The sequence below is a fragment of the Chaetura pelagica genome, unplaced genomic scaffold (genome assembly GCF_000747805.2).
Source record: "Chaetura pelagica isolate M959 unplaced genomic scaffold, ChaPel_1.0 scaffold741, whole genome shotgun sequence".
NCBI classification, from domain to species: Eukaryota; Metazoa; Chordata; class Aves; order Apodiformes; family Apodidae; genus Chaetura; species Chaetura pelagica.
The window spans coordinates 161,608-178,060 of record NW_009954634.1 but is presented as its reverse complement, the minus strand read 5'-3'; the positions used below and the strand labels follow the sequence as shown (position 1 = coordinate 178,060).

Genomic DNA, 16,453 nt, shown 5'->3' with positions numbered 1-16,453 from the left:
ACTTGGAGTTTCCCCTGGAAGTATCAAGGGTTGAAGTCACTGGGTGGAAACCAGAGGGGACACCAGAGCCCTGCAATTTACTCTTGTTTGGCCACTACACCCTCCTCCCTCCAGCACACGTTGCTCTGCTGCCAAGCCCTGCTTGAAAGGCCAAAACTAATGAGCTAACCAGAGATGCCATCACCCCCTGGAAATGCAAAACCACATGTCACCAAGTTCAGTGACATCCACATGTAAAACCCAGCAAGGCTTGTTCCAAGTAACCCATGGCAACTGGAGCAGAAGAGACAAGTGTTAAAATACAAAGTGTTACTAAACAGAATGACAGAAGGATCTCAGGGGACACTTTGCTGTTTGATTAGGGTTTAAGGACGTGGCTTTGTCACCCCCCCCCCCCCTAAAAACAAACTTCCATCTTGATAAAACAAGCCTGGCTGAGTAGTCAAGTATGGCAAGAAAAATGTGGTTGTGTTGCCAGCACTTTCACAGGAACAGCAACAGCTTTGATGTGGTTTTGTTCTTGGGAGTTGGTAATTGTTGTAGTTTTCTGTAAAAACTGGAAGGTTTCTGCAAGCAAAGGAGGCTGTGATTCATTTTCCCTTGCTGGACAGTAAAGCTGCTGTGATGCTCCTCAGGAGAACATCTTTCCATCACATCAGAGAGATGTGTCAGCTAAAGTTTTTCCACCAAACTGGCATTTTTCAACCCCCAAGTGATTGCTTTTGGGAGGGAGAAGGACAGCTCTGCAGCCATGGATACATGGTGACAGCATGTCCACCTTGGCACTGGCCAGTGTGTCACTAACAACATTGAGCTGAGGCCTCAGTGGGAGAGGAGATGGAGCCCTGGGGGCTGCACAGGGTCCCCAGAGCTCCCCCTTACTGGGGTTGCTTCAGATTTGCTTGCTGGGTCATGATGACAGAGGGACCTGAAATCCAATGGTGCTTCCCATGGGAAGATTATAGAACCATAAAATGTTTAGGGTTGGAAAGGACCTTAAAGATCATCTAGATCCAACCCCCTGCATGGGCAGGGACACCTCCCACCAGCCCAGGCTGCTCCAAGCCCCATCCAACCTGCCCTTCAACACCCCCAGGGATGGGGCAGCCACAGCTTCCCTGGGCAACCTGGGCCAGGCTCTCACCACCCTCACACTCCACAATTCCCTCCTCATGTCTCACCTCAATCTCCCTCTGCCACTTTTCATCCATCCCCCCTTGTCCTCTCCCTCCCTGCCCTTGTCCCAAGTCCCTCCCCAGCTTTCCTGGAGCCCCTTCAGGCTCTGGAAGCTGCTCTAAGGTCTCCTGGAAGCCTTTTTTTTCGTCCTCTGGGTGGATGGTTGGATTCAATGATCCCAAAGGTCTTTTTCCAACCATAACAATCCCATGACTCTGCACAAACTCGCACCAACCTGGTTCCCAGACGACGGGTCCTCAGGCCCATGAACACCGACCGGATCAGTTTTCCGAAGGAAGCAGCGTTCACTGGATCCAGTTTGTGCTCCTGGCAGTGCCTCAGGTAATGGTTGTAGAGAGAGCTCCTGGGAAGGCTGACACCTTCTGCTGTCTCATAGTTGTCCAACAACCACTGGAGCTTCATGTGTGGAAAACAAAAAGAGAAAGAACACATGAAAGTCTAAAGAGGGCTGGAACGGGCTGCACAAAAGTCAAGGCTTCAACATCAGGAGAGCTCATCTGAGTTCAAAAGAACTTAATGCTGGGTCTTTCCTTTATAGAAATGATTTTGTATCAGTTGTATTTTTAGAAAAGAACCCCCAGCCCAAAGCTAAGAACCCAACAAAAATGCTGTCAGATTTTGCAAGCATTAAAACAAAGTCCACCTGCCAGCTCAGTGTCCATCTCAGCTTTAGTTTCAATCCTGCAGAGCCAAAATTAAGCTGCAAGAACTCATGGTTTTTAAGAAAAAAAGCTGTTAAGATACTTGTTAACGTATTTATAAAGGAAGAAATGTTAATGGAACCAACTATGCTGCAAAACCTTGGTTCATCTGAAAACAGGCCTGTCTGCAACTGCTCAATCAGCAATAAAATTGATGGTTAGCAAAGCAATCTTAAACATCTGAGGGGTTTCATCTGGTTTTCAAAATGTACTGCCTGAACTTCTGACATGTCTATTGATTTGCAATCAGATATAAATTATTTACACCTGGCTGGACTGAAAGGGCAGGAATTAACATACAAAAAGCCCAAAACTCCTTTTAATTGGCTAAATGACTTCAGCATCGATACAAGACGTGAAGTTTTGAAGGAATTAGATGTACCAAGGGACTAAAATCAATAGCTTTGGTAAGAGCCCTTTCATGGTCATTAGGGACATTTAGGATTAATATTTTCAGGACTCCTCTTTCCCCCCCAAACCTCCCTCCCTTGTGCATCAGGCCCAGCTCCACCAGAAGCAGCTGCGTTCACACCAGAGCAGTGGGAAAAACAGACCCAGGTTCTGGATGCCAAAATATCAACCACATCATCTCCTTCAAGCATCAAGTCCAAGCACACCTTGTGATGAAGCACAAAGTTGGTCTAGAAACCAGTGGGATCTCCCCAGTGCTCAAGTCCCCTCCATTCCTATTCCAGGAGCTGGTTCTTTTCTATTCTTGGTGAATCCTTGGGGTCCTAATTTAGATTCCTCAGGTTTTATATCAATGACTTGGTGAAAATACAAACTGAAATGTGCTGTGACCTCCCTGACATTTCACTGCATTGAGTTGTCTTCACTTTTCTCCATTTGGGCACTTCTATGAAAAAGAAACCACTAAAGGAACAGGTTCATGGTTCATATTTCAGGTGTTTTCATCTGAGACCAAAGGAGCAAGTTCCCAAGTCCCAGCTCAGATGCAGGAGGGACTCTGGACCACCCTGCTGAGCACCCTGAGCTCAGCAACAGGGAGAAACATTTCCCTCACACCAGGAGTTCCCTGACATCCCCCAACTTTCATCAAAACCTACAGATTTTCTTGAGCAGCCTCTTTTCTGGAACAAATGCCTGTCAGCTCAGCCCCCACTTCAGCTTGGAACCACCCATGTTCATGAGCACCAACTCCAGCACCACCCACCTTCCTCCACCAAGCAGGAGATTCATCCTGCAGAAGATGATCACATTCCTCCCCCAGCCAAGGGAAAATGATTCCCTTGAACACTTTTCCTAGTTCTCTCTTCAGTCTCATTTTAGGTGTTTCCACCTAAATCCCAGCTGGGGGACAGATCTTTTCCTCAAGGGGGGAAACTCCAGCAACACCCACCTGAGGGATTCACCCAGAGGGAAGAAGTCCAGTGGGTCTTTGGGGGGAGTTATTTGGGATTTTGTTTTACAGAAAGTGAGGAAAAAATCCATCTTCCCCCTACTCCTATAAATACTAAGGAGCAGCAGGTTATAACATCCAGCTCCTTCCTGGAATATCCACCTTTGGGCACTTGGGGACCAAAAAAATGGTAGTCATTTTGCCCCAATTCCTTTGGATCATCTGCAAACTGATCATTGGCAATGAAATAATCCTCTGCCCTGGGCTCTGGAGTGCACTTGTTTCCCAGGAACAGCCACAGATTGACAAGATTCCATTAGAAACAACATATGTCCCTGGGGTATTAACATGAGCTTGACCTCCCAAATTTGATCTTTCAAGTGCACTTAAATAACCTCTCAGAGGGTATTTGGTGCTAAATTAAATTATCAAGTGTGGCTTCACTCCACATTCACTTTGCCTAAGCAGCTTTGTAGAACATTCCCTGGAGTGCACTTGTTTCCCAGGAACAGCCACAGATTGACAAGATTCCATTAGAAACAACATATGTCCCTGGGGTATTAACATGAGCTTGACCTCCCAAATTTGATCTTTCAAGTGCACTTAAATAACCTCAGAGGGTATTTGGTGCTAAATTAAATTATCAAGTGTGGCTTCACTCCACATTCACTTTGCCTAAGCAGCTTTATGTAGAACATTCCCTGTTGACTGTGATACCTTTTGTTTCTTTTTTTTTTAAAAAAAAAGAAATAAACAACCAAACAACAACAAAAAACCAACAACCAAAGAGCCCTGGCCTGAAACACCTGATGCCAACAACCCAGCTGAACCATTATCCCAAGAACTGACAGATTTGCCAAATGTCAAAGTCAAAATGAGGGACAGAACATGTAATAAAAAGCTCTGCAACCTTCAGAGTAAAAGCAATTAAGTTACAACTAATAGTGCAACCCAACCTGGTTGAAGATCACAGAATCCTTCTGGTTGGAAAAGACCCTTAAGATCATCAAGCCCAACCATAACCTACCTCTACCAACCATTAACCCAACTCTACCAAGCCCAGTGCTTAAACCACATCCCTGCTGTGCACACACGTGCCCAGGAGGGAGTTTATTCCCTTTAGAATTTGTCAGAGACCTTCAGCCTTGCTTCACACTATGAACCATGTCCTGAGAAAAGAGATATCTACCCTGCAAGGCAAGGGTGGGGAAGATCTGATCTGAGCCTGAATCAGGCCCCAGCTCCATCCTGCACAGCCTGTGGGCAGATGAAATCTCTTTTGTGTCTCTACTTTTGTTCCTCTGCCCTTTTCCTGTTTTGTTTTTTTCTTTCCCCAAACCTTCAACACCACATCACTACCCTGCTCTGCTCTGTCCCTCTCTGCACTGGGACAAACAAGGGACAAACTCTGCAGAGTTGCCCTGGGACCAGGGTGGGTGGCACTTGGGGCACAGCACAGGCAGGGCCTGGCAGCAAAGTGCTCAGAACAGGAACAACCAGCCTGATGCTGCAGGTTTGAGTTTCCCCAACTACAACAGGGAATCTAGAGGTTGAAATCAAGACCAAGCTCATCCAGGAGCCCTGGTTTGGAGTTTTGACATCAGCTGGAGAAAATCAGCTCATTAGGTTGAATGTTCCTTTCGTTTCAGGCTGTTTCTGGAGGGTGAAGAAGGCAAAGACTGTTCCTGGAGGACCTAAGGACAACAACAGCTCTGGCCCCAAACACAAAGCAAAAGGAAATCTGTTAGAATAAAGAAGCAAAACGTTGGACAATGTGATTTGTCAGTGCAGACCATGCTTCAGCCTCAGCCACCACACCCTGGAGTCAAGGCAAGTCCAATGACTTGGACCAGACCCTCCAGAGCTCCCAGGAGTGTGTGGTCACCCTGGAGCACGGGAGCCACAAACCACGGTGCACAAGGGCCAGGAGAAGAGCAGGAACTTCACACAAAGCAGGGCAATTGTTGGCACAGGGAGGAGAGAGAGGTCTAGCAAATGGATTTAGCATGGCTTTGTACCAGTAAGGGTGTCCCTGAGGCCCAGAGAGAGGAATTAAGGCACCCAGAGGAGCAGGTTAAGGGACATCTCTCATGATTCACACCAAGTTATTTTCCAGCCATCTTTCAATTCCAGTGAAAGGGGAAGAACTTTCTCCAATGTGTTTCTTGAATTGCCAGCAATTCCCATTGCAAGGCAGATGAACTAAATCAAACAGAGGGGAGAGGCAGTGCACAGAATCCAGAGCATCTCATAAACAACCATGAACATCAGGGCCCTTTATTGCAGGTTGTTGTTTCTTAGGCTGCTTTGGGCATCCAAGGCTGCTTTGAGTGGCTCGTGCTGTTGAAGGAGACACCAAAGGGCTACAAGGAGAATGCTCCTACCAAAGTTGGGGGGGGGAGGGGGGGGGAAAGGGTTGTAAATTCCATTTGTAACTTACATGGCTGTTGAGCAAACTGCTTTTGTGTGATGTAATCCCTTCATTTTTTTGGAGGTTTTCAATCGCCGGGGGTTGGGGGGGGGGAACAAAAGAAAAAGAAAGGAAATCAGATAGTTAGCAACAGCCAGGATTATTGTTTCTTTATTAATATTTGAATGATTAATGCTTTCTATCAACAAGCTGGTGGAAAGGAGGCAAACAGGTGAGTCCTTATGGGGTGAAGCTGCAGAGGCGTTATTGGGTCACATGCAAACAACACAAACAGAATCCCTGGGAGGGTGAAAGAGCAAGACCAGGAGGCTTTTATCTTCCATTGCCCATCAAAAGAGAAGCCTTTTTTCCTTCTCCTTTCCCCTTCCTGCCCATTTTGGAACCACCCCCAGCCAGATATGTGAAAGATCTGCTCCAGAGAAGGTGAGTTTTGCTCAGATCTTTCAAGGAAAACTGGAAGTCAGGACTTTGGTTATTGTTACTGCTTAAAAATGTTGAGCTCAAAGTGATGGCAGCTAAATAAGGGGGATACAAGGAGGGCTGACACACAGCATGAGGAGCTGGAGTGGATAAGAGCTCTTTATTCCCTGTGAGGGGACCCTGAAGGAAGAAGAGGGGGTTTCAGGAAGCGACCTCCTTCCCATGGGATGACACTTCTTGCTGCTGCTCTTGGCCCCTGAGCTCAGAGCCTCTGCAAGTGGAGTTCTGGTGCAGCTTTCTGGCCCCTGAAGAGCCCCTGTGCTTCCCTCTGAAGAGCTTCTCTTCTACACTCAGCCCAGCTACGGCTGCTGCCTCATGCCTGGACCCTCCCCAGAACCTTTCTTGTCTTCTCCTTCCTGCCCCTGGGGCTCCCTTGACAATCTCTCCATGGGGAGCTGCTGGACCCAGAGCTCTGCTGCTCCTGAGCAGAAGCTTTTTTGCAAGTGAGAAAGAAAAAAAACCACAAAAACAAACTCAAAAATCCCCCTCCCTGAAAAAGGGCCTGGCAGGAGCAGAACCTGCTGTTTCTCTCCAGTGGATGTTCTCAAAGCCCTGCTCTCTGTGACCTGGTGGTGCAGGCAGGACAGGGCAGCACACACCAGCCAGTGAGCCTTGCAGGCAGCAGTTATCTCCAGCATCTGTCCTCCTTTGACAGGCATGGTCCTGTGCTCAGCTGTGAGCATGAGCTGAAGGCATCACATCTGCACCCCATGGCCTCCTCCACAGCTCCCTGTGCTCCAGTCTGACCTGGCTCATCACATGGTGGAGATAAAGATCGAGATAAAACCAGCCATTTACAAACCTGGGAAGGTGGGAGGACAGAGAACAAACCAGACCTCACTTCTGAACACCCAACAACACAGTCTGTGCTGTGTCCATGTCTGAGCAGGACATTCTGTCCAAGCACCTCCACGTCCCTTGGTTTCCACCCAAAAGTGCCACCCCCTGTGGTACTTCTCAAGAAGTCACCACAGAATTCATAAAAGGGTCAGTCTGAGACTACATGTCAGTGGGTTTGGAGAAAAAAATGTCTAGCAGCCTGTGATGCAGCATGAGGAACCCAGGGCTGATTGCTGACACAGCCTTCAGGAAATGAGTCAGGGTTAGAGGGAGACACCATTTCCTTCCTCTGCTCAAGGAGCAGCCCAGTGCCAGTTGAGCAACTCTTCTTACACAAGCATGGAAACATTGCCCATCCTTCTGGCACCTTGGTAAGTGGCCCATGCAAATGGACAACTTTGACACCTGCAGCAAAAATATCCTATAGGGGAAAGACTAAGAGCTCTTAAATGGAGCATGAAGGTGAGGAGCTCTGAGGACCCACTCATGGGAGGCCTCAAGGATCTCCCCTCTTGGTATCATCTAGTTTAAGTGAAGATTCATTTTGCTCTGTGGGCACTGATGTTGAACTGCTTCATGTGCTGCTTCAGCCCATTTGATGGAGCTGAACATCATTATTCCAGCAGACAGAGAGGAGAAGGTTTTTTAAATAATTGAAGATTACATCTTAGGGCACATAGAGTCTTCACCAAACATCCTCAGCCTCCAGAGGCAGCTCTGATACCACTGCTAACCCTGAAGTGCTGCCTTGTTCTTTGCCTCCTCTGAAGATGCTCTCCTTGCTTTCCCTTCCAAGGTCTCAGGGCCAGCTCTGCCTCAAGCATTCAAGCCCATTCCCAGCAGCCAACCCCCCATTGCTGGACACTTTGACTTCCATCCCTTTGCACTTCACCCCCAAAGCCACATGCAAACACCACATCTTCCTTGGCTACACCTGCATGAGATGTACTTTTACTCCCTCTCCACCAAGCTCTTAATTCTGCCCCAAATCCATTTGGCCAGGACTGCAGCTTCTCCAGCCCCTGGGACACCAGCCTTCCCTGTTCTCTGCTTCAGACACTGCCATGAAAATTCATGTTCCAACCACTGATCTGATGTTGTCCTTGCTCTCCTTGAGCCACTCCCCATCCACCCATCATTCTGTGAAATAGAAAGCAGTTCTCATGGATCTGCCCTGTCCCCCTCTGACCCTGCTCTGTGCTGGAAGAACACAGGAGAGGAACTGTGGCCAAGGGCTTGTGAGTGGACAAGGGGGGATGGATGAAAAGTGGCAGAGGGAGATTGAGGTGAGACATGAGGAGGGAATTGTGGAGTGTGAGGGTGGTGAGAGCCTGGCCCAGGTTGCCCAGGGAAGCTGTGGCTGCCCCATCCCTGGCAGTGTTGAAGGGCAGGTTGGATGGGGCTTGGAGCAGCCTGGGCTGGTGGGAGGTGTCCCTGCCCATGCAGGGGGTGGGACTGGATGATCTTGAAGGTCCCTTCCAACCCAAACCATTCCATGATTCTAACTGACAGCCACACACAGACACATCCCTGGGGTGTCTTCCATCCACTCCTTCACTTTCTGAAGCCCCTTCAAAAGAGCCACAGACATTTTGTATTAAAATCCTTTCTGAAAGTTCCTTCTCACAGGCAACAGAGTCAATTTACCTCAGATGCATTTTCATAAAGGTAACTTCCTACACATTCTTTTTTTCCTGACCACTTTGATCTCATGTGCTAGACAGCCACAAGCTCAGTCTGCTCATGGGACATTTCTACTGACACAGATTCTACTTGGGCCTTTTCCATTGTGCCCATCACCACGGGAACAGAAATAACAAACCAAACCAAGGTAACTTTGTGCTTTGCAAAGGTGCAGCCCCACACAGGTGACAACATCAGCAGCTCCTTCCTTCAAAATAACAAAGCAAAAACCAGAGGATGGTCCAGTGCTGGTTTTTAACTGTGAACAGTTAAATACAAACACACACACATACAAGAAATGGACCCCAGCTGTCCCAGAAGTCATTTCCCACCCAAAGCTGAGCATATTTTCCCCTGCTTCTACCTCAGGCAGAGCAGGTTTATTCTGTGATCAACCTTTCAAGGTAAAAAGATTCAAAAAACCATCAAGTCTGTGTTCTAAAACTCAGTGGGAAAAGAAAATACAACCTAAGGGGCAGGATGTCCAAGAGTGCCCAGTAGCAACTGGTTTTCTCCCTGGGTGGTACATGCTAAAATCTGGCCACATACTCTGAATTACACACCTATATTTGTAATTATGTTTCAATACAAACATATAAATACACCTAAATCAGTCTGGAAAGGAAGGTGAGCAGAGCTCCAACCCATTCCTGGCTGCAGCTGCTACCAAGGGCTGGGAGGTTCTCCAAGAAAAGCCCCTGCAGCTCCAACTGGTCTGGGTTCGTAAGTGTTTCCCCCCAGTCCCACACATCTGTCCAGCTGTGTTTCTCCCAACCTGGCACCTCGACTGACAGCTGGAGGGACACCATTCCAAAAAAAATAAATCATAATTAAGGGTTTTAAACGTTTCTGTTTGATCAGCATGATCCCTACAACACATTTGCTGCAGCACATGGCACGGGCAGAATACACAATGGTGTAGGAGATACACAAAGGCTTTTCAATCACTGCACATTGGGCATCATCAGCTTGACAGACCTTCTGTGCTAATTATCCAGTGTGTTAATGATGGCTTTTTGTCAGGTCTCTTCAGAAAGAAAACCACATTGGTATATTCCTTTGCTTTGGGGAAGCCAAGGCCCATGTTCAGATGTCCTACTTGGTCAAAAATGTAAACACAGGCAATTCTTTTGAATGAGGAAGCCAAAGTAATTTGCCTAGGGAATGAAAAAAAACACTCAAAATGAGAATTTTCTCTTCTTTGCTGCACAATTTCAGTGGAATAAGTTTGCAAGTGAAGAAAGTTTGACAAGCCCACCAGCAGGAGAGATGTCCCCAACTCCTTTTTTTTTGCTGAACAGCTCCCTGTAGTACACCAGTGTCTATTCTCTCCCTTGCCTTGGCATGGCAGGTTCTAGACATGTTCACAGTGCTAAAGACAGGACTTTTTTGGGATTTTTCTGAAGGTTTTTCAGTCCCCTTGGCACAATTCCTGGCCCCTGAGCTTCACCATCTGCAGGGCTACATACCGTTGCTGGAGAGGAGCGTGAAGTATGAGACAGAGAATGTCTAGTGTTTTCCATCCCCCCATGAATGAGATAGGCTCCCGAGCTGGAGAGGATCTGACTTCCCCCAATGTCCATGGTGATGCCCACCATGTTGTGAGAGGGAATGGCTGTAGGAGAGGATGTCGCTGTAGTCACCTGAGCTCCACCTCCTCCTCCTCCTCCTCCCTGAGGCTCGAAGTAGGAGGCTGCGCTGCTGGGGGCGTAAATCTGAGCTTCTGTGTTGTAGGAGTAGGTGGCTCGTCTGTCAAAGGAGACAACAGGGTCAGGAGGTGGAGAGGAGCTTCACTCTGAGGGTGGTGAGGCACTAGAATAGGTTGCCCAATGAAGCTGTGGCTGCCCCATCCCTGGCAGTGTTGAAGGGCAGGTTGGATGGGGCTTGGAGCAGCCTGGGCTGGTGGGAGGTGTCCCTGCCCATGCAGGGGTTGGATCTAGATGATCTTGAAGGTCCCATCCAACTCAAACCCTTCCATGATTCTATGATTTTAAGCTGTTTTCTCACCAATACCCCATCATCATGTGAGTACTGAGGCTTGTTCCAACCACCAACCCTTCCCTTTTCCCTCCTGAAGAAGCCAAACTCCATTTTCACTCTGATTTCCACATTCTGGTTGGACATGAGGAAAAAGTTCTTCCCTGTGAGGGTGGTGAGAGCCTGGCCCAGGTTGCCCAGGGAAGCTGTGGCTGCCCCATCCCTGGCAGTGTTGAAGGGCAGGTTGGATGGGGCTTGGAGCAACCTGGGCTGGTGGGAGGTGGCCCTGCCCATGCAGGGGGTTGGGATTAGATCACAGAATCCCAGAATCATTCTGTTTGGAAAAGACTTTCCAGATCATTGAGTCCAACCATAACCTAACTCTACCAACCATTAACCCAACTCTACCAAGTCCAGTGCTTAAAACATGTTCCCAAGCACCACATCATGGGGGTTGGACTCGATGATCCTCAGAGGTCCCTTCCAACCCCTCTGATTCTCTGATCTATGTTTCTTCAACACTTCCAGGGATGGAGACTCAACCACCTCCCTGGGCAGCCTGTGCCAGTGCTTCATCTCCTCTTCAGTGAAGAAAGGTTTGCTGATATCTAATCTAAACCTCCCTAGGTTGATGATCTGTAAGGTCCCTTCCAACCCAGACCATTCTATGACATGATTCTGTGATTCCCTGGAGACCAGCCCCTCCAGGAGGACAACTCCTCCAAGGCTGGAGTCTGGCTGAAACTACCCACACACACACCCAAAAAGGGTTGTTGTTGTTCCTCCTCTTCCTCCTTCCAGCAGCAGCACCAGGTGGAAAGAGCTGGGAGGACCAAAGGGCTCAACCCAGCTGGGAGGGGAACAGGGAACTGCTACAGCCAAGAAGTGACTCTTACATGGTTCCATTGGTATAAACAGCTTCTCCTCCTTCCACATACTGGACCTGGGATGGATAGACATGCTGAACAGATTGCACCTGAAACAAGGACCAGAAACAGATGTTATTGCCCAGGGACAGGGAGTTAAATCACCCATTACACCCCTCCACAACTTCCAACCTTACCTTGACATTTAGGCTTGCTTGGAAAAACCAAAAGAACCAAAACACCCACATGCCCAGGAATCCCAAGGGAGGTATTTTTTTGGAAAAGGTCAAATTCTAAGAAATAAATAAGGAGTTGCTCCAGGAGCAGTGGAAAACAATGGAGCTGGGTTTCCTCTGCACCCATGTCTCAGGCTGGTTCTCTGCTGACTAATCAGGGTGAGATCATCCTGCAACCTTTCCTTCAGACAGGAGGTTGGCAGTGTCCACCTCCACCCCAGCCCCTTTTCTCCCCTGCTCTAGGAGGGAGGGAGTTGCCCTCTGTCAAGTTTTGTTGCTTGATTTTTTTTTTCCTTCCTGAAACTGAGCAACCAACTAGAAAAAAATTGCCTGAGGCAAAAGTCAAGAGAGTCAGACTCACTGTCCACACCAAGCAGAGTGTCTGGTTTCTTAGGAAACATGGACTGCAAAAGGCAAAGTAAAAAAAAACCCACTTGCAGGGCTCTGTCACCTTTCTGTGAAGGCACCAGTTCATGTATTTGTGTCATGACAAAAATAATCCCAACCACTCTGCCCCTCCAAAAACCTTGACAGAGGAGGAACCTCTTTGCAATGGCAATTAAAAGCAGCCACCAGATCTTCAAATGGATGGAAAAGCTGCCACAGGAAAGGTTCTAAACTCCCCATCTCTTGAGTTTTCTTTTGCCATCAGTCTAAGAAAGGCAGAGAGGCAGCAAGTTGCTGTCACATCCATCTCCAGGTGTCTAATTGCACACAACTCTTTGAGGAAGAGCAGTTTCAAATGTCATGGGGGACGTGGGGGTCCTGCTGACACAGGGGTCCCTGGGTGGTGTCTCACCCTGGAGATATTACCTGTTGTGGAACCTGCTGCACTCTGGGAACTGAGATCTGCTGCATCTGTGCCCCTTTGGGAGCAGAGCCTGCTGCTTGGACCAGAACCCTCTGCAAGGAGAAGACACAGGAACAGTTACTTCCAGTCTGTTACATCTGAATTACCCCTTTCAAACCCCCATGGAACTCCTGCCTCCTGCTCCAGAGGCTGCAGTGTCCCTGAGCCTCCTGCAATCTGCACTGGACACCAGTACCCCCAGCTTGGGAAAAGCTGGATCCACATTTTCTGACATGGATCAACTTTTAAGCCTCCACTCAAGGAGATACCAGCAAAAAGCTGATTGATGGGAGGAGCTCAACAAGAACCAGTCCTCAGACATTCCTATTTTCCTCCTAGGGCTGCAAAGTCTCCTCCCTACCAGCTGCCACACCAGCCCATGCTCTGCCTCCTGTGACTCTCCACTCTCTCCAACATGTCTCAACCCTTCTGGTTTCTACCAGCCCCAAAGCTGAGATGGTTCTGCTCTCCCTTCAGGGCCACCAAGGGCACAGAAACACTTTGTGTTGCCTTGCAGTGCTCACCCTCTGCTCTACTTCTTCCCTCTTGTTTCCATCATCTCCCAGCTCTGGGTGTTATGCTCAGCATCCAGTCTGAGGGTGGACACACACCTTGTAGAGTGCTCAGCACCCTGCAGATCCAGCAAAACAAGCAATGGGGTCGTGGTGGATGGGAAGAAGAGATCCAGCAAGGCCCATGGGAACAGGGCCAGGGACCTGATATCACATTCAAGCCAAACATCAGTATGGCCTTTTAAACTGATGAGGACCTTCTCCAAGGAGATAGTCACTCCCTGTGGAGACTGTCACCCTCTGAGGCTTTAAAAATACCCAGCAGATTGGGCCAACCCACCAAAAAGCTGCAAACCAATCTCACATGAATCCTAGGAGACACTTTGACAATCCCTGCCTACCTTCCACGTATCTGTTCATGCTTTTTAACCCCCTGACAACCTCCCAGCTGCCCTTTGTAACCAGCCAACAATTCATTCTATTCCAGCTGGATTCCAGGAATATGCCAGTTGTCCAGATTTTTAGGCAGTGTCTGCATCACCAGTCCCCAGGCTGACCTTCACTAAGTCTGGACACACTGGAGATCCTGCAGCTGAGCTGGTGATGAGGACATGGACACTTTGTCCACTTCCTCCCCAAAAGAAGCTGCAACCAGGGCACCAAGGGAACATTCAAAGCCCTTTTTCAAGTCTGGCCTTGACATTGTCACCTCAACTAAAGTCTCAGCAAGATCTGTTCCATTTTCCTGCATTTTACCCCCCTCTGTCACTGAGGTTGGACTGGATGATCTTACAGGTCTCTTCCAACCTGAATGATTCTGTGGTTGCTCTCAACAAAGAACACACCTCCTCAGGCACAGCTGGGCAGCTCAGCTACTTGTGGAACTTGTCCCCTCCTGCAAAGTTCCTCCTATTACCTCTCAACCAAATTAATGAATCATCTCCAACCTGTAAGATGAAGCCATCCTGTTCATACAGCCTCCTCTCACACTGGAAGGTAGACCAGTGATCAACACCACCAAAGCCTTCAGCCTCACACCAGCCATGCTGCCAGTGGTCCATCCTCAGTATTGCCTTTGTCCTGCTGCTGAGAAGGGATGGCTCTGGATGCTCCTCCTCCTCAATCTTCCACAGTCTTCTGGGTCATCCTTAATCCATAGAGTTCCACTCAACACTACGTGTCATGACCACAGCACCAGCCAAGCCTGGATGGGTAATTCCATCACCCAAAGGGATGGGTTTTCTCAGCTTCTTTAACAAGTCATCACAAATTCATACAAATGCCTGATGATCCTGAAGAAACTTGATGCTGCTGATCAGGGGTATCCACATGGTCACAACAGCCACAAGAAACCCAGAGCATGGGAGATGGGAAGGCTGAGGGAGAGCTGGCCAAACGGACCACACGAGGGGAATGTCCACGTCTCCTGGTCAATCCAATGCTCCTGCCTCAATTTTTAATTGTTCCTTTTCATCAGCATCCAATGGCAGTGACTTCTGCTCACTTGGGAATCAGAGAGAAGTGGGTGTAGCCAAGTTACACCCACTCATCCTTTATCCCTCCGGCTTCCTGCGACAGAAACTCCTTTTGATAGTTCCCCAAAAGGCATAAAAAGGAACCAGCTGTACTTAACCCTTCCCATTTTGCAGGAGGCAGGTTTCATTCATCAGCTGAACCTACCATTCCTCCCAGCCAGGAGACCTCCCAAGTGCACCAGATCCATAGAATCATAGAAAGGTTTGGGTAGGAAGGGACCTTAAAGCTCATCCCTGAATCCGTGGACAAGAATCCTGAATCCCCCCTCCCCAGTTTAAAATGTCAGGATCCACCTGCCAAAGGAAGAGACCAGAATGTGGCTCCTCCACCCTCTCCTCACACTGCTGCTCCCTCCAGCTCTCCTCTGCCCAGCTGGGTGCCCTGTTTGCAGAGATGCCTTTCAACACTTTCATTTTCTCCTGCTTTTATTGACACACCAAACAACGACAGGACAGAGAATTATGGAATCATAGAATGGTGAAGGTTGGAAGAGACCTTAAAGATCATCGAGATCCAACCTCTCTGCTATGAGCAGGAACACCAGCCCAGGTTGCTCCAAGCCCCATCCAACCTGCCCTTCAACACTGCCAGGGATGGGGCAGCCACAGCTTCCCTGGGCAACCTGGGCCAGGCTCTCACCACCCTCACACTCCACAATTCCCTCCTCATGTCTCCCCTCAATCTCCCTCTGCCACTTTTCATCCATCCCCCCTTGTCCTCTCCCTCCCTGCCCTTGTCCCAAGTCCCTCCCCAGCTTTCCTGGAGCCCCTTCAGGCCCTGGAAGGTGCTCTAAGGTCTCCCTGGAGCCTTCTCTTCTCCAGGCTGAACACCCCACCTGAATTATTGTACTGAAGCAAACACCAAACTGGCCTGAAGTGACTTCCTGGGGTAGCTAAGCTAAAGTCTAAATCCCATGTTTGAAATCTTGCTTTATTCCAAGGGCTAAGACATGAAACATCCATGGCCTTTATGAACACCAAGCCCAGCAACAGGTTCTGCCCTCAACCATCTAATGACCAACCCTGTCCCTCACAGAGAAACCCTGGATTACAACACACCTGCCCAGAAAACAGGGCTCTTCTCCATGGCAGGGCCATCCCCAGCTGTGCATACATTACCTGCTGAGATGCTGGCACTGGTTGCACCACTGGAGCTTGGGCTGGGGCAGAAGGGTGAAGAGCCACAGAAGCTGCTGAGTCGGATCCACCCTCTGAACTCTGCATGCTCACTGCTGGGGAGAGCAGAGGGACATCAGCCCAACACCCTAAGGAACTGAGGAACCCGCCTCTGACAGGAACCAAATCCCAATGGAAGATCCAGGGGAAGTGGTAGGAAGGAAGGCAGTTACCTTCCTACACAGGGGACTCTTTTTTAGGCTTGGAGCTAATTTTAATCCAGTATTATGTGAAGAAAAAATTTAAGTTGCACAATTGTTCCACAGAGAAGGAGAGGGGAAGGAACAGAAAATGCATTTCTAAATATAACTGAAAAGTAGAGTTGGAAAATGATTGTGTCATCATGAGGATAACTTCAGATCTGGAAGAGTAAGGGCATATTTAAAACTCATTTTGACTCCCCCTCTGCCTTATCATCTTTAGCTCCTGCACAAAAAATAATGAATCAAATCTAAGCAGATGCCTGGAGCTGGTGCTTGCATCTGCAAGTGGGTTGGTACTCACACCTGACAACCAAAGATGAACATCAGAAGAACAGGGATTGACCATCACTTTAAAATCTGCAAAACCACCCTCAGAAAGCATCACCTCCACTGCCCCATCCCTGTC

The 16,453-nt window shown here is 48.6% G+C and overlaps 1 protein-coding gene across 1 annotated transcript in view; it reads right to left on the bottom strand.

Moving 5' to 3' along the window:
* The window catches only part of RFX2 (regulatory factor X, 2 (influences HLA class II expression)), a 26,977-nt gene extending 11,070 nt beyond the window's left edge, over nucleotides 1-15,907 (bottom strand). Inside the window, 7 exon segments of the mRNA XM_010005574.1 lie at nucleotides 1-14; nucleotides 1,412-1,593; nucleotides 5,699-5,769; nucleotides 10,158-10,441; nucleotides 11,566-11,645; nucleotides 12,585-12,674; nucleotides 15,788-15,907. The exon segment at nucleotides 1-14 is cut by the window's left edge and continues 37 nt beyond it. Of these exon segments, the coding sequence (XP_010003876.1) occupies nucleotides 1-14; nucleotides 1,412-1,593; nucleotides 5,699-5,769; nucleotides 10,158-10,441; nucleotides 11,566-11,645; nucleotides 12,585-12,674; nucleotides 15,788-15,892 (826 nt within the window). The 5' untranslated portion in view covers nucleotides 15,893-15,907.
* Nucleotides 15,908-16,453: the final 546 nt, after the last annotated feature.